We start from the raw sequence: 22,891 nt of genomic DNA on the forward strand, positions 1-22,891 counted from the left end.
GCGGAAGTTTGTTACATTCTTTCTCCAGCAGCATCCTACTTCCCAGGGAGGGAGTGGGGCAAGGCCTACGACCAAGGGGTGGGTCCAAGCCCGAGGATCACTTGAGTAGAGCGTCCCCATGCCAGGCTTTTCTACTGCTCTTCCCTTTCACTGTGTTTCCGTCTTGGGTCCATGACTTCACTAGTGGCTGGATCTGCTGGGGGCTGCCCTGAGGGGGAAGCCGGAGTCGTCCCCCGAGGCAAGGATTCCTTTGTCTTCCAGTCTCCGGCTCGACGGCGGGGCTGCAGGTCAATATTCTCACATCGGCCCGTCCCTGCCCGCCACAGGCCGGTAGTCTCGACAGAAAGCCAGGATTCCGCGCTCGGGAGCGACACTCAGGCCTGGGCACTCGCAGTGTCGAGGCTCGAGTAGAAGCCGCGTGGGAACCGGCGGGGCGCGACGACTATCACCGCGCAGGCGTCAGTTCCCTTCGGGACACTGCAATTCCCATAAGGCCGTGCAGCGGCGTCCCCTGCGCCGCTAAGGCCTGGGAGCTGCGCCCGCTGCGACAGGGCTCGGGACGCTCGCCGCACTGCATTATGGGATACATAGTCTACTAGAAAACGTCCTGGGGCACAAACTCCCAACCAAGCCCACGTGTTTACCTTGTACACGGCGGGGGGGGGGACGTCAATGAAGAGTAGCTACCAGATTTCGTCATAAAACGGCGACCAGACAGGCGGCGCCATCTTCGAACTTGGACTTCCGGAAGGACTTTGGTGAGGGTGAGTGTACCACAGCGGGATGTGCGGGGCCCCACGATTACTACCCCCCCACCCCACTTCTTTTTCGGTAGCACTAAGATATTGGGAACCAACTCCGGCTCCGCTTTTCCGCCTCTGCACAGCATCGCGACCTCCAGCCCCTGAACTCCTCCGGAAACCGTCGTGGTCCCCACCTCCCTAACCCACGGTGGCAACCGTGCATCCCCCATCTCTGCTCTCCTCGGGTCTCGCCTTCTTTCCCCACGCGGTGTCTGTAACACCTCGTCCTGTGTCCCGGCCGCCGCGCTGCCTACATTGCAACCCTCGGACTCTGCGAACCTACCGTAGTCCTCAGCCTTACGAAACTCAGGGCTCGCTTCCCGAACAGGCTAGTGGTGAAAGCTACCCGACGCCCAGGACTGAGAAAGGGCAGGCGGTCACCCCTAGAGAGGTAGCGGGTCGGTCTTTTCATTCTGCTGTTTTCCAGCCTCTTCCTCGGTGAGGCTCTTCTAACCCTGGGGGTTGTGCCCCGCGCGCTGCAACCTCATTGGCGCAGCCAGGGGCCAGTTATGTTTCCCAATCTAGTCCTTTTATCCTGCAGCAACTTGGCTTTCTGTTGGGGAAGGCAGAGGTGGTGACTTCAGCTTCACCCGTGGTAACTCACTTTGTTAGAGGGGTGCAGGGTATGGCCAAGGCTTATAGTCCCAGGGGCATATTGTTACACAAATCTGTCATTCCTGTACCTTCGTCTCTTTTGGCCACCCCTTCTTATCAACTGTAGTATTGTTTTCTTAGTAATTTTCTTTAAATTGATTTAATTTTAAGATTTAAGTGCTTTAGTCTTGATCTAAACAATGTAGATGAAACCATGGGTTTCATGGACTAGTTATAGTTTTCTTTTTATATATACAAGTTAAAATAAAAACACAATTAGTCAAATAAAATCGTTCATTTTTGTATCTCAGAAATCATCTTGCATACCACCAGTTGTACCATAGGAACACTTTGGGAGACAATGTATTAGACCAAACAGTGTGTGTAAAGTAACTCCATACTTGAGGAGCAGTGTTATCTAATCATTTTCCACATCTGGGGAGATCAGGCTGGCAGCCTTGGAGCAGCATGGGAACCAGACAAGTTGGGGTGCCGATGCAAAATTTCATAAACTCTGGTACACATTTACTAAACATCCTTTACTTGTGTCCAGGATTTGCATTGTGTAGTCAAAAATAGAAATTAACCACCAATGCCATGCCTTCTATGAGAAGTGAATCCTTTTAGAGATTTTTGTACCTTGAGAAGTTAGTTGTTCAATCAACAAAGGTTAATTATTGTGCTTACCACGTACCAGGTTCTAGATACAATAGTGAGTCAGATAGACAAGAGCCCTATCTCATGAAACTTTTAAGGAAGATAGATATGGAATAAGTAAATACCCGTATCTCTTATGATAAGAAAATTCCAGATGGGCTAAAGAGCTACATGTAAAATCCAAAACTAGAAAAATTATTAGAAGAAAATAAAAGAAGATATCTTATATTCTGATATTATATCAGTGGGGTAGGAAATGCCTTTTTAAGACACAAACAGGGGAATTCCCTGGTGGTCCAGTGGTTAGGACTCTGCACTTCCACGGCAGGGGGTACGGGTTCGATCCCTGGTCAGGGAACTAAGATCCCCGCATCATGCAACATGGCCAAAAAAAAAAAAGACACAAACAGAAGCCAGAAAAGAGAAGACTGAGAAATTTAACTCATAAAATTTAACTTCAGTTTAGCAAGAAACATAAGCAAAGTTTTTTTAAAAGGTAGATACAGAGAGAAAATATTTGCAACATAAATAACTGCACAGATAAATAAGGAATGATCAATTTGTCCTGTAGAAATATGGACAAATTATGTGTATCGGCAATTCATAAAAGACAGATGTCCAACATATAAAAAGTTGCTAATCTCAATTATTACCAGGACAATGCAAATAAATACAGTAGGGAAGAATTCTTTCACCCATCAGACTGGCAAAAATCAAAGATTGACAAGGGGTGGTAAAATGGGTATACCCATTTTTACAGTTAGTAAGAGTATAAATTGCTTTTCACCTTGGTGACCTGTTTGGCAGTATCTATTAAATTTTGAAATGTGTATACCCTTTAACCCAGTACAGTAATTCCACTTCAGATGATTATTCTAGAAAAATAATTTCTCATTAATGAAGAGATCTATACTAGAATATTCACTGCAGTATTATTTGTAATAGTATTATAATCCAATTGTCCATTAAATGGGAAATACCCAAATAAACTATAATCCTATGGAACACCATATAGTAACTAAGAAGAATGAAAAAGATGTATGTGGAAAAATGATATGGAAAAATCTTTAAGACATGTAGAAATTCTCTTAACTGATTCCATTTAACTAGCTCCCTCTGTTAACTGACATTTTCCATTTCCTGCATAAAGCATACTTTACTGATGCCCATAGCACACTGAATTCTCGAAGCCTGTAGATTTTTTTCCTATAGGCCCGGTCACTCTAAGTAGTTGAACTGAATGCTTGCCAAGAGTCATTGTATTGGTTCGAACATTTTTAATATAAGTTGATTTGTCACTATGTTTATATAATTGTGACATATATTTAAATTTTAAGGAAATTTGAGTATGTAAGAGTTACTGTTTCTATTAAAAGTAAGTTGAAACATGGCAGATATACAGGTGTTTTATTGTTGTTCTTTATATTCTACACTTATTTATAAGTATTTTGTATCAACTAAAGATTTTATAAAAACAATTCTAAAAAAGAAAAGAAAGCAAACTAAACTGAATACTTTGGAGGGACAAAAGTGAGTTTGCAAACAAGCAAAAAAGCTACCAAACAGGTGTAAGACACCTGTAAAAGACAGGAAATTTTGTAAACATCTGGAAGGTTACTGGACTTGAATTACTTCTCAAGAAAAGAGAATGTTTCAAGAAACAAGTGGTAAGGAGCCTTGGTGCTGCTGAGAGGTCAAGTTAAATGAGACTGAGAAGAGTATTGGACTAATAGACACAACAGTTATGGATCACTTTAGCTTCAGTGATGAGTTGAGGGCAATCTCCTAGTTAGGATGCAGCAGGGTGATTAAAACATCAAGGGCAGACAGCTCTTAAAGTTTGACTGTGAGGGGCAGGAGGATATTAGTTGGAGAACTGGGTTTGAAGGATAGTTGTATTTGTGTTAAGATGAAAATTAAAAAATAGTTAAATGTTTATTTTTTAAATTTTATATTATTTATTTATTTTGGGGAGGCACATATTTTATTTATTTTAGCGGGAGTGGGGGGTGGCGCACCATACAGTATGCGGGTTCTTAGTTCCTCCACTAGGGATTGAACCCATGTCCCCTGCGGTGGAAGCGCAGAGCCCTAACCACTGTACCACTAGGGAATTCCCGTTAAATTCTGTTTAGAAGGAGCCAATGGAAAGGAAAAGGATAAACATCTTCATTTTCTTTCGGTGGGGCAGGAGGGGGCATGGGGCTAGAACACAAGTGGAAAGTTTGGCTTTGGAAAGTGGATGAGGGGCTCAGAGGCAGGGAGTGTTAGGTTATCTGACAAGAAATTGAAGTATGGTTTTTGATTGTTTAAGAAATCTGAGGCTAAGTTATCTGCTGAGGACTAGGGTATCAGACGTTGGAGGAGAGAGGGTATGGGAGCTGATTAGAGAGAACGTGTGCTCAACTAGTGCTCAACTAGAACGCTAGTGCTCAACTAGCTTACATGCTCCCATGGAGAAGATGGGTGATTGGTTCATCCAGGCTTGAATTTTGCCGGGCCTGTGGAACAAAAAGACAAAAAGAAAGGAAGTTTGTAATATCAACAAGAGTCTGATTAAAATAAAGAAGTCTAAACTAGATGGTTTGTGGCTGACATAGGGAGAAATTGGAGAGATCAGTGGATTAATTAATGTGGTTAAAGAATAGATATAGTGATAGTAGTTGAGCAGTCTAGCTGTAATGATGGGAGGTTGTGATCAGATATTGGGTGTCTTAGTGATTTTAGAGGTTAAAAGGTTTTATATGCTGACAAGGTTCAGGTGTGACAGTGGAGTGACTAGCAGTGATTTAGCTGAACTTTACGAGCTTGGAAGGAACAAGGTTTTTACAAGATGGGGAGGACTATTGGTCAAGAATTGACACTGGAGAGGAATTGAGAAATTACTGATCCTACTTTCTACCCTGGGGTAAGTGGGATGTGAGAGAATGAGCACCCTCCATCTGAGAGCCTGGAAAGCTAGAAATTTCATTTCCTGGAATTTTTCCATCCAAGATTCTGAATATGATTTAGGCCTTGCCAATCAAATGTGCTCTTGAGGAACTCAAATTTGGACTTGGGTTTAGAGAGGAGGCAGGCCAGAAGGCATGCATTTTGCTGTTGCAGATAGTGGCAGTGATACGGCTCTGGATCTGGGAGCCAGAGAAGAGTCTTCCTCAGTTGGTCACTTTCTGATTATTGCAGAAGCAGCTTATTTATGGAGCCATCAGCTATGGCAGGGGCTTCTTGATTCAGCTGCTGGCTCCCCACCATGGCAGAGGAGAAGCCATGTGGTTCTTGAACCAGCAGCTGTAAACAACTTCTCAATTTGACAAGTACTTGTTCCTAAACGTTTTTTCCCCAACCCTTCCAGTGATCCTCTATGCAGGTGGTTTTCAAACTTGAGTATGCAGCAGAATCACCTGAAAGTCTTGCTGTAACATGAAGTGCTGGCCCCATCCCAGAGTTTCTGATTCAGTAGGTCTGGGGTAGGACTGGAAGTTTGCACTTAACTGACTTCCAAGTGATGTGCTAGTTTTGGGACCACCCTGTGAGAACCACTGATGTGAACCATTTAATACCCTGTAATAAATTCCTTTTATTTATCTTGTTTCTGTCACCTTTGTGTTGTTTTTTTTTTCTTTTCTCTTTGTGTGTGTGTGTGCTTCCATTATTTTTAATGATCTTTTATTATGTGGTCTTTTAAAAAATTCCTTCCGTTTCTTAGCCCTATTGGGTATTTTGGAAGCAATATAGTATACTGTTTTTAGTTCTATTAAACATCTAAATGGTATTAGTAGGGAGTTCCCTGGTGGCCTAGTTGTTAGGATTCCAGGTTTTCACTGCCGTGGCTAGGGTTCAATCCCTTGTCCAGGAACTGAGATCCCGTAAGCCACACGGTGCAACCCCCCCAAAAAAAATGGTATTAGTAAATCTATATTTTTCAATTTGTCAGCCTTAGAAGCAAAATTAAGAACAACTTCTTTTGCCCCAATCTACTACAATCAGAATATTGGTATTTTTACATTGTGGGACATTGAAATTTTTAATTTATAATCTGTTTTATACCTGTAGTTACCACAGTTAATGATGTGTCACTGGGTTAAATCCTTACTGCCAGCCTTTTAATAACACAACTTCTCCATTAGCAAGTTCTTTATATTGATTTATCTTTCATTGGCTAAATTAGGTCTTCAAGTGTATTTTTTTAGAAACTTGCATATTTAGAATGTCATCCCATTACCTTTACATGAATGACAGTTAAGTAAAGAATTCTCTTGATCCTTTTAATGTTTCTTTATCTTCTGGCATCAAATGTTTCTGAGAACTCTGAGGCTGACCTGATTTTTTTTTCTCTCTCTTTGTAGGAGAAATTTAGTATCTTCACTTGTATTTCTTGGTCTTAATGAGTATTTATTGATTTTCGTCTTCCTTTTGCACCATAAGCCCGCTTGATCTATAGACTGAGATCTTCCTTTATGTTAGGAAAGTACACATTTCTAGTTTTCATTTCAGGAAATTTTCTTTTGTTAGGTCTTTGAACATGTTTTTTTTCTGTTCCCATTTTTCTTCTCTCTTATTCAGGAACATCAATTATTCATATGTTGGCTTTCCACTTTCTCTTTTCATCCATATCATCTTCTCACTAATCACTTTTATCTCTTTACAACCTGTGTGGTTTTTTTCAAACATGTCTTTCATATCACTGATTGTCTTTTCAGTAGTATGTATAGTTTCAGCATTTTGCTTCTCTGGTTTTCATTTCTTTGATTTTATTCTTTTACTCAGTTTCTTTCCTTATAACTGCCAGCTCATTTTTTTTTTTGCCTTGCCATTGTTTTATCTCTTCTTTGGTCTCTTAAATCTTGGATTCCACAGTCTCTTTGGCTTTTTTGAAAGAATAGAAGCTTTTGTTGGAAAATTTCTTGTTTTCTGGAGACTTTCTTTGAAAGGGTACTTTTCACCTTTTTCATTTGTGTCCTTTATATTCTTTCCATAGTAACTATGCATAGGTCCCATTGGATCCTTTTTGCTTATTACTAATTTTGAATGGAGTAGTTCTCTAAGGGTTTGCTGTTTACCAGAGAACAATGTAGGTGGATTCTCATTGACCTCAATTTACCTTGATAGTGTTATACTATATCCCTAGCATATGATGTTATAATGTATCCTTAGCACCTGAGTTAAAGAGTTGGCTATTGTTATAGTTTATAATGATAGACTGTAGCTTCCTCAAGAGAGACAGTTGGAAACTTTAATTTGTATGATATTTCTTGTGGTATTTGTATTAGCACACTTTTCCACTGAGGCTGATGAGTTCTTTATCCTTAAGACATATATAGACCTATGGAGGGGTTCTTCCTGGGATCTGAGCTATTTCTTCCCTTTTGTTACAGACAAGTAGGTTATTCTGGCCAGAAACTGGGCCCTTGCAGAGTTCTGTGTTGCTCAGGTTTTTGGGTTGGTAGTCAGTGTTGTTTATCTCTGTCAGTTTACTTTGGTCCATGGTTGCACAGCTGGTTTCCTGGGTTTGAAGAAAATGAAGATTCATGACCATTTTTTAGTCTATTCTTCAGTGTGGAAATGGTCTCTTAATGTAGTAGGATGTTCCTTAATTGTCTCATAGGCTACCACCTCCCCCATCCAGCTGAAAGATTGCTAGCAGGACACTAGAGAATTACTTATTCTTAAATAAATCTGTACCTTGACTAATATTCACAAAGATGGATGTCAGATCTAGTCATCCTGTCCTCCTTCAATTTGATGTAAACTTTATAGTATCTGGCAGCTATTCGTTATAGTCTATTCTAGAAACTTGCGGCCCTTTCCTACATTCATAACAGGTGGTTTTCTCTCTCTCTCTCTCTCTTTTTTTTTTTTTTTGAGGGGGAGGGGATGATTCATTTCATTGGGTTTCAGGGAGAGGAGTTAAATAATTGTTCACTCACTTTAAATCATCTAAATAAAGCACTTAGTACAATACTTGGCACATAGTAAGCATTTAATAAATGGTAGCTTTATTATTGCTTGTTTGTCTATTGTCAGCTCCACTAACATGTGAGTTCCGTGAGGTCAGGGACCTTGTCTGTCTTGCTTATTGTCATGTTACCAGTTCCTAGAATGGTGCCTGACATATAGAATATGCTTAGTAATTATTGCTGAATGAATGAATGATCAGAGAGCTTGGGTTTCTGGTTGGTGGGGAAGGTGGGGGGAGGTTGGAGAAATGGTTGTGAGAAGAGAAAGACAGGAAAGTAGAAAAATCTGAGCCAGTGCAAATAGCTTTTACCTTCTACTCACTTGTATGTCTCTTATATGCAGGCGCAGCCATTTTAGGGGGTGCTGATGGATCCCTACGGGGTCGGCTGTGTTGCTCTGGAGGAGGCCGGCCCCGTGGGGAACATGACTGTGGTAGACTCTCCTGGACAAGAGGTGCTAAAACAGCTTGATGTCAAGGCCTCTTCAGAAACAACCAGTGTGGAGGCTTCCATAGAGACATCATTATCTACCCCTTTGCCTGGATTTGAGGATTCTCTTGATGAGAGGAGGCTCCCTCCAGAACAGGAAACCCTCTCCAGACTGGAACAGCAAGGTATGTCCCTTGACCTTTCAGCTTTTTATCTCCCCATGCTCAGCTTAAGATGAACGAGAGCAGGTTGAGCTCATAGGACCTTACAAACTTGGGTATGATGTAATCTGTTCCAAAGAGGCTTGAGCTCTGGTCCCATCTCACAGACCCATATTCTTCTCTACAGATCTTTCTTCAGAGATGTCAAAGGTCCCAAAGCCTAGGGCCTCAAAGCCTGGCCCGAAGAGAGGTGGTAGGACACGGAAAGGCCCCAAAAGGCCCCAGCAGCCTAATTCTCCATCAGCCCCTCGGGTTCCTGGTCTCTTAGATCAGTCCAACCCTCTGTCCACCCCCATGCCTAAGAAACGAGGTCGAAAGTCCAAGGCAGATCTGCTACTGCTGAAGTTGTCAAAAGGCCTAGATCAGCCAGAGTCTCCACATCCAAAGAGGCCCCCTGAGGACTTTGAGACCCCTCCTGGGGAACGACCCCGCCGAAGGGCTGCCCAAGTGTAAGGATTTCGGGGCACAGCTTGGTGGAGGGGGGCTGGGTGAAGGGATGAGGGTGGGGCAGATGCTGGAGAGATGAGTGGACTGTGATGAGGTGTCAGGTAAGCAGGGGCGGTGTCTGGGTTCTGGGGACTTGAGCAATCTTCTAACTCTTACCACAGCAATTTTATCTGTGGTTAAATTTGTCTATCTGGGAGGTTCCTTTCTGTACCTCATATCCTATCGCATTTTTCACAGTGTCCTCCAAGTCTTCATTGCAATTTTACTGCCCAATATGTGTCAGTATATATGTGCCCTTCCATTCTTTCCCTTTGCCCTCAATGATCTTTGACTGTGGTAGAGTGAAAAGTGCTTTGGACTTGGAGTCAGAAGAACTGGGTTCAGATTCCACATATGTGATCTGAATCATCTTGGCCAAGTCACTTAACTTTCCTGGATTTCTCTTTCTACATCTATCAAAGGGGAAGGGAAATTAATAGCCACTTCGCATGGTCACTGGGAGGATCTAGTGAGATAAGAATCAGCCAAGTGTCGGGCACAGTGGGCTCTCGGTTAAGTGTCTGTGAGTGTTGCTCTGACTCTGCCCTATCCTACAGGGCACTTCTGTATCTTCAGGAACTGGCTGAAGAGCTCTCAACAGCCCTGCCTGCTCCAGTATCCTGTCCTGAGAGCCCCAAGGTGAGCAGCCCCACCAAACCCAAGAAGAACCAGCAGCAGGCAGCCTGTCATTATGGAGAAGAAGAGGATGACACCGCACGGGATGAAGACTTCGTTCTCCAGGTTGAGGCTGAAGATGGAGAAGAAAGTGAGGCCCCAAGCGAGAGCTCGTCTGACCCCGAGCCTACAGTGCCCCGAAGCACCGCACGAGCATCCACTTCAGGGGTAACCTGAATAGACGGAGTGAATGGGGATAGCAGGATTATTAGGGGGTCAGCAGGACGCCTAGAAGGGAAGCTTTGGCCTAGTAACTAGGATGGCCAAAACAGGTAAAAGGAAAAAAGAGCAACTTCAAACACAGTTGAGATTGTAGGGGCTGCGGGTGTAACTAAACAAGATTATTCATTCATATGTTGAGCATCTACTCTATGCTAGGAAACACAAGCATGAATAAGACAAGGTCTTGCTTTACAAAGCTCACAGTGTAATAAGTGCTGCATCAGGAGTGAACAATCTGCTTTAGGCGTATAGAGGAAGGATGATTAACTGCTTGGACTTCATGGAGAAATGATACTTGAGCTAGGTCTTGAAAGGAATAGAAGTTTGCCAGAGGGGATGGTTTTCCCAGAAATTGGTTGTGGCTGCAGCATAGGGCCTGGGGTAAAGTGGTGGGGAAGATTAAACTAGAGAAGATGAAAGGACTAAAACTGATAGGAGCCAACAAAGGGCGTGTGTGTGTGTGTGTGTGTGTGTGTGTGTGTGTGTTTAATTATGGTAAAGTAGATAAAACAAAATTTATCATTTTAAAATGTATAATTCATTGGCATTCAGTGCATTCACAATGTAGTGTAACCATCACCACTATCCATTTCCAAAACTTTTGTCATCCCAAACAGAAACTCTATACAACAGAGGTTTTTAGGTAGAAAAATAACATGATCAGTTAGGAAAATATATTAATTTGCAGTTGACAATAAAGAAGACAGCTTCAGTTCTCTAGTGCTCCAGAGTTAGTGAGGGCCTAAATTAAGCAGTGAAGGAAGAGAAGACGGGGAGGCAGATAAAAGAGATATATAAGAGAATTAATAGCAGTTGGGAATTGAAGGAGTAAGAGTTTCCAGCTTTGATGGTGCTCTCATACACTGAACCTGGGCACACAGAAAGAGTGGGGGACTCAGGACGGGGGAAGGTGGGCAGGCGAGGTGATGAGTTTACTTTCTGACATGTCGAGTTCGAGGTGCTGGTAGATCAAGGGCCATCCTTCTGGAGATGTCTCTTTGCCAGTCAGATATATGGGACCAGTGCCTTACTTCTCCCAGATGCAACATTTAAGGGAGCACCAAAACCCCCAGTAATCAAGATAAATATCTCGATGCAACATTTTAAAAATCAAAATTAATGCAACAAATCTGTAGTGAAGAAAATATCAAAAATTTAAATAAAGATAGAAACCATATAATTGATTTTCCCTTTTGCCTCAGGCTCTAATACGGCTCAGCACCACACTGAGTCTAGAATTTGTAGAAAAGTTGAGACTGAGTAATGTTTACATTTACTAAGATGCAGCCTTGATAATCAGGCATTAAAATGGTGGTCAAAGCCATGAGACTTAGGATGAAATTACCAGGAGTACGTGTATTGAGGGCTGAGGAGACAGAGGGCCTCTAGGAAATACCGTCACTGACCAAATGGATCAGAGGAGGGAAAGCCTGCGAAGGAGACGTGGGAGGAATAAGGAGAGACATGGGAGGAATAAGGAGAGACTACCCCATAGGGCAGGAGTTTCAAGAAGCAAAAGGAGTCCTCTGAATCAGGTGCCATGGAGACATGCCAAGGATGATGAACAGAAAACAGAGAGCAGGTTTTGCGGTTTTGATGGAGGAATAAGAGCAGAAGATGAAGAAGTCATTGTAATGGTTGAGATACAAATCTTTTAAGATGCTGATAGGTAAAAGGTTGGAGAGGAAGTAATGCCAAGAAAAGTAAAAGTTGGGAAAGCGGTCTCCTGGGGACTTTCTCCAGCTTATGAGATTCTCTCCCTTACACTCTCTTCAATTTGATCCTCAGAAGCAGAAGCCACACTGCCGGGGAGTGGCTCCCAATGGTTTACCAAATCACATCATGGCTCCTGTTTGGAAGTGCCTTCATCTCACCAAGGACCTGTGAGGCTTGGGGAACGGGGGCTGAGGATGAAAGGGTGGTGGAGGAGTGCAAAGGACTATCTAGCAGTGGGGCTATGGGAAGGGCGCAAGGCACTTGCAGCGTAGAACACTGTGAAGACATTCATAACTAAAAGGCACTGCTCCAAAGGCAAGAGCTCTTTTTTTTTAAATTTTTATTTTATTTTATTTTTTGGTTGCATTGGGTCTTCGTTGCTGTGCGGGCTTTCCCTGGTTGTGGCGAGCGGGGGCTACTCTTCGTTGCGGTGCGCAGGCTTCTCTTGCGGTGGCTCCTCTTGTTGTGGAGCACGGGCTCTAGGCACGTGGGCTTCAGTAGTTGGGGCATGCGGGCTCACTAGTTGGGGCTCGTGGGCTCTAGAGCGTAGGCTCAGTAGTTGTGGCACATGGGCTTTGTTGCTTTGCGGCATGTGAGATCTTCCCGGGCCAGGGATCGAACTCATGTCCCCTGCATTGGCAGGTGGATTCTTAACCACTGCGCCACGAAGGAAGTCCAAGGCGAGAGCCCTTGAGCTGTGCTGTCCAATATGGTAGCTACTAGCTGCATGAAGCCATTTAAATTTCATTTTCAATTAACTACATATAATTAAAAGTCCAGTTTCTCAGTTGCACTAGGCACATTTCAAGTGCCCAGTATCTACTTGCAGCTGGTGGCTAGCGTGTTACACAGCACAGATGATAGATCGCTCCCATCACTGGGAGCTGCTGTTGGGCAGTGCTGCTTCTGTTGGGCAGCGCTGCTCTAGAATTTCTCTCTTCCTTCATTCATGATGCTTCTGTTTCTCCAGCCGAGAACAGAAGCATTCATACTGGGAGTTTGCAGAATGGATTCCTTTAGCCTGGAAGTGGCAATTGTTATCTGAACTGTAAGTTGAAGAAACATCTTTGAAATCTAGGAGGGGGTGACACCACTGGAGACAGAAGGGTAACAGAGGACTCTAGATTTATAATGGGAATCCCAGGATGGATGAAACTCTTCCAAACTTAGGCTATTCCCTTTGCCCTCCCCCAGTGAGGCAGCTCACTACCTGCCCCAGGAGGAGAAGTCGCCACTGTTTTCTGTACAACGTGAAGGACTTCCTGAAGATGGCACACTCTACCGAATAAACAGGTGACGATTGCACCTCTTTTTCTGATTCTGGGAGACAGGAAAATGAAAAATGATTGTTGAAAGGGATGATAGGTTGGCCCTGTTCTTCCCTTAATGCTGGTCCAATAGGTCCCAAGGGTAGGAGTGCTGGCTAGATCTGGTCAGCCCCCTCGAATGTGCAGTGCTTATCGCTGCTGGCCAGACTGAGGGAGCCTAAGGAGGTTTAGGGTAAAACCAGTTTTCAAGGTCACATCTACTCCGATAGACCTAGACAAACTGGCCCTAGAGAGAACACTGTAGTAAACCAGAATGCACAACCTGTCATCTTTGAAGGAAAGCCTAGGACTAGACAGACTTTGGGAAGGAAAGGAGGAAGATACAGATGGTGGCCAGGACTGGTTTCACTTGTAGACTGTGACTGGTGTTCCGGTGCTTGCTTAAGTCAGTTCACAGGAGCTCCAGGTGGAGCTCCCATTCTGTTCGCATTACTTTTTTTTTTTTCTTTTTTAAGAGCAGTTTTAGGTTCACAGCAAAATTGAGAGGGTTTTTCCCATATACTCCCTGCCCCCCACATGCACAGCCTCCCCCATTATCAACATCCCTCACCAGAGTGGCACATTTGTTACAGTTGATGAACCTACACTGACACATCATAATAGCTCAAAGTCCATAGTTTACCTTTGGGTGCACTCTTAGTGTTGTACATTGTGTGGGCTTGGGCAAATGTATGATGACATGTATCCATCAATGTGGTATCATACAGAGTATTTTCACTGCCCTGAAGATACTCAGTTCTGCCTATTCATCCTCCACCTCCCCCACATCTGGTTATCACTGATCATTTTACTATCTCCATAGTTTTACCTTTTCCAGAATATCTTACAGTTGGAATCATACATATATGGCCTTCTTTCACTTAGTAATGTGCATTTAAGGTTCCTCCATGTCTTTTCATGGCTTGATGGCTCATTTCTTTTCAGTGTGAAATAATATTCCATTGTCTGGGTGTATTACAGTTTATTTATCCATTCATCTACCGAAGTCCTTACTACCTTTTATTAACTCCTTTTTTCATCCCATCTTTGACTTTTCTCCAGATTTAGCTCTATCACAGCACACCCAGAGCGCTGGGATGTGTCTTTCTTTACGGGGGGACCGCTGTGGGCTCTGGACTGGTGCCCAGTGCCAGAGGGGGCAGCAGCCTCGCAGTATGTGGCTCTTTTCTCCAGTCCTGACATGAATGAGACACACCCACTGAGCCAGCTTTATTCGGGCCCTGGGCTGCTCCAGCTCTGGGACCTTGGGACCTTGCAGCAAGAAAGCTGGTGAGGTGGGGCTGGGACACTGCCATTGGAGGGTGGTTGAGGAGGAGAGAAGGATGGGGCTGGGCAGGGGAAGGGGGCAAGGCTCGGATTGGGTTGAGACAAGGGGAGCGCAGGCTCTGGCAGCTCCAGGCCCCTCCTTCCCACCCATTCTCCCCACATGCTTTCTCTCCTCAGTCCTGGCAACAGAGCCCACTTTGTCTATGGGATTGCTTGTGACCACGGCTGCATCTGGGACCTCAAGTTCTGCCCCAGTGGAGCGTGGGAACTTCCAGGCACCCCTCGGAAGGTACCTCCCAGTTGATTGTGGGATGGCCCTAGGACTCAGAGCCAGGACCAAGGGGCTGGCTCTGGGAGGGAGGGAGGTTAGAGAGTGGTGGGTGGAGTTTTTCCAGCAACTCCATATCATATTTTCAGGGACCAGAACCTGAAAAGTTTTCTGAGAGGTGCCTGAAGGCAGCAAGCCTCAGTGCAGATCTGGTCTTACCCTCTAGGCTCCTCTCTTGCCCCGGTTGGGTCTCCTGGCTCTTGCCTGCTCAGATGGGAAGGTGCTGCTGTTCAGTCTGCCCCATCCCGAGGCCCTGCTGGCTCAGCAGCCCCTAGGTGAGTAGCACAGCAAGGAGAATGGGGCTGCTGGATTTGTGGCCACAGCTTAGCAGGGCCTGTCTGTCTCCCCTGAAACTCCTCCAGGCCCAGTCTCTCCAGTACAAAGCCTTACCGAGTCACTCCTCCCATTCTGACTTCACACGTGTTGTTCTTGACCTCTCTCTTTGGCAGCCTGCACGCAGTCCTCTCTTTTGCAGTCTTGTAACTGCCCTCTTTCAGCACATTACCTTTTATCTCCCCGCCTTCCTTGCTCTCCTGTGCTCTCAGGTCTTCCCCCTCTTGCTACCACAGTTAATTGGCTGTGTAAAGAGCTGCTGAAGGCTGAGGATTGCGCCTGGGGCTTGTCTCCCCCGCCATATTCCTCTTCCTCCCCAGATCCTGTCCTCCACCTCTCCTGCCCTCACCACCACACATACACGTAAACACACTCTCTTTGTTGTGAAGAGAGAGAGAGAATATAGAGTTCTCCCTCTATATTCACCTTTGTGAAGGTGAACACAAAGAGGAAGGGGCAGGAAATGCAGCTCCTATTTGGTTGAATTTATTTGTTTTTCAACAGCACTGAGTAATTAAAGAAGAGGGCACCTAGGTTTGAACCCTGAGAAATCCCGTGTTCGGTGGTCTGGTGTTAGGAGTTGGCTGAGGAGGGAGTGGGAGGTGAGGAAGTGAAGACAGAAATGTATAGACAATTCTTTCAGAAGTTTGGCTGTGAAGGGGATCATATAAATGAGGGCAGTGGCTGGAGGTGAAAAAGGGGTAAAGGTGTACTTTCCTGGTAGTCCAGTGGTTAAGACTCCGTGCTTCCAGTGCAGGGGCGTGGGTTCAATCCTGGTCAGGGAACTGAGATCCCACGTGCTGCGTGGCGCGGCCAAAAAAAAAAAAAAAAAGAATAATGGGTAAAGGAGGGTTTTGGTTTGTTCATTTGATTTAGATAGAAGACAAGAGTGCCTGTTTACATGTGAGTGTGAGAGTGACCCAATAGGGAGAGAGAAAGTGGACAGGGCAGGAGAAGGGGAGGGTAACCAAATGAGCCACGCTCTGGAAAAGGAGGGGATGAGAAGAGAGCCGAGTGGAGGGGTTAGCCATTCTGATAGGAGGAAGGGCACTATCATATAGAACAGGAGGAAAGGAGAATCTGGGGGCAGGTTCATACATTTGATGGTAGAGAGAGAAGAGTGTGAGGGAAGGGCATGGCTGAAAGGGCTGGGGGTGCTGGCCTAAGAGCAAGGCCTAATTAGGACCTCAGTCCTCTGGATTCAGAGTGTCAGTTACTGCTCTTCTTCCCTCACAGATGCAGTGAAGCCTGCCATCTATAAGGTGAGTGAGGAACCTGCTACCTTAGCCAAGGCTCCATCTTCTTGAGCCTCCCTTACTGACTGCACAGCGAGTCTCCTTCCACCTGAAAAATCTCCCACCTCCTGCTGGATTAAACAAGGATTGGAGCCTTTGTTCCAAACAGTAGTTATCCCTAACCCTAGCCTTGTCTCTCCTGTCCCTGCAGGTCCAATGTGTGGCAACCCTTCAGGTGGGGTCTATGCAAGCATCAGACCCCTCTGAGTGTGGTCAGTGCCTTAGCCTGGCTTGGATACCCACCCGGCCCCACCACCACCTGGCTGCTGGATATTACAATGGTGAAAAGCAAAGCAGAGCATAAGGAGCTACCGCTCTTGAAACTTTTATATATGCTTGTTTTTCTGTTGTGGTTTCCTTTTTGATTCAGTGTTCGCCATTATATACTTGTAACTCTTCATGAAGTGTAAAAATACACAAAGAAGAGAAAAAAAGTCACTAGAATTTTTCTACTCAGAAAGAAATAATTGAGTAGATAAACATCATTTCATGCTGCTCTCTATGCATGTATAAAGATAAAAAGATTAGATGGAGAGATAAAGAATTCTGTAAAAATGGGATCATACTCTAGATACTATTTTAAATTAAAAGGTATTAAGTTTAATTATACTTTAACTTTATGGAAGGAAAAGGCAAGTGAAACTGAAAAATTAGCTAAGGTCCCAATAAATGTTCTTTCACCACAGAGAGATTAGTTCCATAAAGATACTTTTAAGATTAAAAAGGAAAAAGGTAAAAAATTATAAATAACATTAAGTAATTGGCGTTATTAGGTTGTTATTGTTTTTAAATGACAGTTTCACTTTTAGACACACCAGCAGACTTTCTGCTAGGGTGATAAGGGAATTAGCACTTGTACACTGCTTCCTGTCATCCTTCTCACAATCTCCTAATTGTGTTTCTTTTGGTGGTCTTGTTCTTACACTGTCAAGGTATGTGATACTCAGTGCTGTTTTGCTATCTTAATTCCCAGAGTTACTTAATCTTAACTCTATGTTGAAAATGATTGCCTGTCTCCACCAGTCCTTTCATCTCGGTCTCCCCCTCCATTGCTGAATTACTTATATTGCTTAGCTGTAATTCACTGTCAAGTTTTTTCAAAAAGGCTCATAGATGCTACATTTCCTGAGTTTATGTATAAAAGGGGTTTTAGCTTCACATGCTTCCCCCAACTTTTTTTTTTAATTAATTAATTTATTTATTTATTGGCTGCGTTGGCTCTTCGTTGCTGTGCGCGGGCTTTCTCTAGTTGCGGCGAGCAGGGGCTACTCTGTTGCGGTGCGCGGGCTTCTCATTGTGGTGGCTTCTCTTATTGTGGAGCACGGGCTCTAGGCATGTGGGCTCAGTAGTTGTGGCTCACGGGCTCTAGAGCACAGGCTCAGTAGTTGTGGCGCATGGGCTTCATTGCTCCGCGGCATGTGGGATCTTCCCAGACCAGGGCTCGAACCCGTGTCCCCTGCGTTGGCAGGCAGATTCTTAACCACTGCGCCACCAAGGAAGTCCCGGTTCCCCCCACTTTTGTTTATTAAATTCTTATTGTTCTTTAGTTTGTCCTTCACTTTTATCAAAGTTATACTTTTGATTACTTCGTCCTCTGCCAGCCTGGTCAGGGGTCAGCTTGTTTTGGATCAGCTGAGTTAGTTTCTATTTGTCCATTTGTTTTCTATTCCTCTACATTTTGTTGCTTTTGGCTCCTTGCCTGTTCTCTTTGCCTTAGAGCAGAGTTGGCAAACATTTCTCTTAAGGTTCAGATAGTGAGTATTTTATGCCTTGTGGGTTGTTTGGCCATTGTTGGAACTATTCAGCTCTGCCATTACAAAGTGAAAGCAGCCACAGACCTTAGGTAAGCAAATGGGTGTGGTTGTGTTCCAGTCAAACTTATTTACCGAAATAGGCAGCAAGCTGTATTTGGCCCATGGGCTGTAGTTTGCCAACCCTTGTCCTGGAAGGTTTATGCTTTTTTAAAAATCCCTTTATTTTTATTTAGTAGGGAGTAGAGGACACTGGGTTCATTCAACCTATCTTTCAACTGCAGATCTCAGACTAAGCTATTACTTTTATGTTGATGAGAATTGGAACTAAAAATATCAGGTTGAGTCTTTAAACCGTGGAGGGAATGTTGACTAGCTAATCATGATCTCTATAGCCTTTCATAATGCATCAAGTCTGAGAGTAGACGACATAGACCCTAGGAGCCAGAGAAAGGAATTAGAACAAGAAGGGAGAACCTGGCTCTAATACCTACGCATTCTGTCCCTACCTCAGGCATGGTGGTTTTCTGGAACCTTCCCACGAACTCGCCTCTGCAGCGGATACGGCTCTCTGATGGCTCCTTGAAGCTCTACCCCTTCCAGTGTTTCCTAGCCCATGACCAGGCTGTGCGTACCCTTCAATGGTGCAAAGCTAACAGGTATAGAATAGGAGAGTTGTGGAGGTGGGAGGTGAAGACTGGGACAGGCTGACTCTTCCAGGCTTGTTCAGATTTGATCCTCTCTCTCTTCTCCCATCTTTCCACAGTCATTTCCTAGTCTCTGCAGGGAGTGACCGGAAAATCAAATTCTGGGACCTTCGACGACCTTATGAACCAATAAACTCTATCAAGCGCTTCTTGAGTACAGAGCTGGCCTGGCTGCTCCCTTACAATGGTGTCACTGTGGCCCAGGACAACTGCTATGCCTCGTACGGCAGGATGGAGAGAGGAGGAGCTCTGGGGACAGGCCCTAAGGGTTGGGGTGCACTGTGCCAGATGGTTGTGAGGAAAGGAGGGTTGAGGGTTGTTTCACTGAGAGAGTTTGAATTGTGGGGGAAGAAATGAATCTAACCTTAGAAAAAAGAAGGTTTTCTTTTCTCTTTCTCTTACAGTTATGGACTCTGTGGAATTCATTATATTGATGCTGGTTACCTTGGTTTCAAGGCCTACTTCACTGCTCCTCGAAAAGGCACTGTCTGGGTGAGCCCCTCTCTTCCAAACCTTCATTACACAGGAAAACGGTCCCTTTACTCACCTAGTGGTGGTCAGAAAGAGGCAGTAGTGGGTTTTTTGGTTGGTTGGTTTATTTTGTTTTAATATTTTTTAATTTGTTTTATTCTTTTTGGCTGCGTAGGGTCTTAGTTGCGACACGCAGGATCTTCACTGAGGCACGCGGGATCTTTTTCGTTGCGACGCGTGGGCTTCTCTCTAGTTGTGGCGTGCGGGTTTTCTCTTCTCTAGTTGTGCGCAGGCTCCAGGGCACATGAGCTCTAGTTGAGGCGCGTGAGCTCAGTAGTTGTGGCGCATGTTGGCTTAGTTGCCCCGCGCCATGTGGGATCTTAGTTCCCTGACCAGAGATCGAACCTGCGTCCCCTGCATTGGAAGGCGGATTCTTTACCACTGGACCACTGGGGAAGTCCCAGAGGCAGTAGTTTTGGATAAAAGGAGAAGATAGGTGTGTGGTAATTATATCTTCAGGGATATGGGTTATGATGAACTCATATTTGTTTGTGCGAATATGTCTCTCCCCCCTCAGACTGTGAAGTTGTTACCAGTTCACAGAACTGAATAAATATGAGTGAATGAATGAATGAATGAAAAATGTCTCTCTCTTCCTATTAGAGTCTTTCAGGATCCGACTGGCTCGGGACAATAGCTGCAGGAGATATATCTGGGGAGCTCATTGCAGCTATATTGCCTGATATGGCACTGAACCCAATAAATGTCAAACGACCTGTAGATCGAAGATTCGTACGTATATGAATATTTAATAGCAGCACTATCTGTTGGGTCCTAATCCACATGACCTCTCAAATTAGTGCTACCAATTAGCAGCAGAGTACAAATTAGTACTAGGTCTCCCAGCCCTGATATTCTCCCTGGAAGTCTTAGAATAGAGGTATACATAATCTCCCCTACCCTCGTGCATCTGAACATATGTTTAAACATACTACTTACAGTCTTTCCTGCTCCAAACCAATTTTCTCTTTTACTTTTATTCAGTCTTCAGTATTATAGAACCTAATCTAACATTCTTCTTTCTAGCCTATATATAAAGCAGATCTGATGCCATATCAGGACAGTCCTGAAGGTCAGGACCACTCTTCTGCTTCATCTGGGGCCCCCAACCCTCCCAAGGCTCGAACTTACGCTGAAACCGTCAACCATCACTACTTGCTCTTTCAAGACACAGATTTGGTAAACTGAGGCCAGGAGAATGGGTGTGGCATTAGAAAAAGTAAAAAACTTGAGTCCTTGTATAGTAGGGAGTCCTAAGGAGTTCCAGCAGAAAGATGCAAAACTAAGAAGCTGCTCTCTTTCTCTCTCCTATTACACCCTCCTCCCCAGAGTTCATTCCACGGTCTGCCCCACAGAGAACCAATGCTGCGCATGCAGGAGGGAGAGGGGCAAACACGGCTCTGCCTGGACCGGCTGCAGCTGGAAGCTATTCATAAGGTAGGAACCTTATCTCTCATCTTCGCCATCCTTCATCTCATTTCCTCCCAACTCTGGGCCTGTGAGCAATGAAATGGGAGATGAAAAGGTAATGGAGACGGTTAAGGCGGGGGAAACAGCTCCGGCACTCTCATCCTCCAGAGCATGATAGACATACCTCATTCATCGTCTTCTCATTCCTACCTCTCACCCCATCGTGGTCCTCCTATCCTTTCAGATTTGTGGGTTTTTTTTTTTGCTCTTAGAGCTAAGACTCACCCTAAAGCAACAACTGTGAGCATCTCTTTTGTTTTCTATTCTCTTCACAGGTACGATTCAGCCCAAACCTGGACTCCTATGGATGGCTGGTCTCTGGGGGGCAGTCAGGGCTAGTTCGGATCCATTTTGTCCGTGCGCTCACCTGTCCACTGGGCCACCGTATGCAGCTTGAAAGCCGAGCCCACTTCAATGCTATGTTCCAGCCGGCCTCCCCCACTAAAGGGCCTGGCTTCCCTCCAACCAGCCATCGCCTTCTGCCTGGCCCCTAGTCGTGGTCCCCACAGAACACTCAGGATGAAGTCTGCTGAGAACAACTGGCCCCATGCACACAGCCATAGGAACTGGGGCTTTCCTGGACAGTGATGCTGCCAGGCCTGGACCTTTAGACCTGCCTCCCCAGGACTCCTTAGATCCCTCTTTCCACAGACTTCTTCTGTCATCACGGCCCCCCGCGGGCAAGGGGGTTCTCCCTCCACAAACTCTCAAGTCTCCTCAGCATAAAACTATGACTCACGAGAAACACTCAGGCCTGACCTAGGCTTGGGAGTCAAACTGCTCATATTGAGCATATTGTGAAGTGGGTAAAACTAAGTAAAGGTACTGGGTGTTTTTGAGACCACATGTGAGTGGGTGTTTGGAGAACTGGAAAGGGTATCTGCATGAAGGCTCCTGTCTGACTATATTCCAGGATCCAATATTACTGCCTTCCTAACTTCCTCTTTAGAGTACCCAACACACAGGCCCACAAGGGGGTGATGGTAATTCATTGCACTGAAGCTGCTTATAGTACTTACTTAACTGAGGAACACACCACAGACACCCTGCCAACAGAACAGTGGCTCAGATCTTACTTGCTCCTGCTTATGAATATTCCCAATCACTGGTCATCTGACCCTTCTTGAGCACTCCTAGACAGTCATTTTTTAAAAATCTTCCTTTATATCAAGTCACACAGTATACCTCTATAAATTTTACCATGGGTGTTAGGAAATCTAGTCACTCTTCCCTATGATTGCCCTTCTAAGTATTTAAAAATAGCTATCATGTGTTTCCCAAGTCTTTTCTTCTCTAGATTAAATATCTTAAGTTACTTTAACCATTCTTTTACACGTCATGATTTTTGATCCTTCATTATACTGTCACATTGTTGACTTATTAAACATTTAGCTACACTATTTCAACTATAGGAGGTATTTCAAACCCAAGCACAGTAGTGTATTATAGCTCATTTTGTTAGAATCCTCTTGTGGGATGTTGCAGACTCACGGTGACTGCAATATTGCCTCTTAAGCAAGGATAGACCCCACAAGGAGAAATAAGCAGACCATAGTCTTGGAATGTAGAAGAGTACAACCTGAGGTTTGGGGCAGGGAGTAGTCAGATGACTTCAGGAAATAGAGAAAAACACATAGCCAGCTCCTATTTAAGGGAGTGGAGATTAGTTCAGTGCCTACCTGGAACAGAACACTTTGACACTGTAGACTGATTGGCCAAATATCTGGGAACAGCTTTCTGCTTCTTCAGGGTAGGGAATTTAGCATTATGTGAGAAAATCTTTAAGAGGAAAGGAATCAAGTAGTTCAGTTCCTCTCCTGTACAGAAGAGGAAACAGATTTGGAGGCAACCCAGACCATTAGCAGCAGAGAGACAACTCACATCAATGCAAAGCGGCCAAGTATGCCCCATCCTATTGTGCCAGCTCAGGTTATGCCAGTTTTCTTTTTGAGAGGACTGGTAGGGAAGTGCTTTCCATGGGGACCCATGTCACTGAGGCTGTAGGTTGGTGTTGGCAGCCCTGCTTCTGCTGCTGGGTCTCTGCCCTAATCTCATCCTCCAAAAGAAAAGCAGGAAAATGCTTTCAGCCCTTGCTCTCTTTCTCTGCCATAAGCCCTTTTTG

At 44.7% G+C, this 22,891-nt stretch overlaps 1 protein-coding gene across 4 annotated transcripts; it reads left to right on the forward strand.

Annotated features, from left to right (window-relative positions):
- The first annotated feature begins 282 nt into the window (after window positions 1-282).
- Window positions 283-22,088, forward strand: GTF3C2 (general transcription factor IIIC subunit 2). Of its 4 annotated transcripts, XM_079941465.1 has the most exons (19): window positions 287-764; window positions 8,355-8,625; window positions 8,789-9,110; window positions 9,705-9,990; window positions 11,833-11,927; window positions 12,731-12,808; window positions 12,955-13,053; window positions 14,130-14,357; window positions 14,532-14,643; window positions 14,849-14,957; window positions 16,252-16,277; window positions 16,462-16,591; window positions 18,576-18,720; window positions 18,828-18,989; window positions 19,173-19,260; window positions 19,903-20,031; window positions 20,326-20,478; window positions 20,629-20,736; window positions 21,045-22,088. In XM_079941465.1, exons 2-19 carry the CDS (start codon window positions 8,379-8,381, stop codon window positions 21,261-21,263), a joined length of 2,736 nt encoding a protein of 911 aa, XP_079797591.1. In that variant the 5' UTR covers window positions 287-764; window positions 8,355-8,378; the 3' UTR covers window positions 21,264-22,088. The 4 variants fall into 4 exon arrangements, with proteins under 4 accessions (XP_079797593.1, XP_079797591.1, XP_079797592.1 ...); XM_079941464.1 differs by lacking the exon at window positions 287-764 and having other exon boundaries at window positions 8,349-8,625; XM_079941466.1 differs by lacking the exons at window positions 16,252-16,277; window positions 16,462-16,591 and having other exon boundaries at window positions 288-764.
- The last annotated feature ends 803 nt before the right edge of the window (window positions 22,089-22,891 follow it).

Source organism: Stenella coeruleoalba (genome assembly GCF_951394435.1).
Source record: "Stenella coeruleoalba genome assembly, chromosome: 13".
Lineage (NCBI taxonomy): Eukaryota > Metazoa > Chordata > Mammalia > Artiodactyla > Delphinidae > Stenella > Stenella coeruleoalba.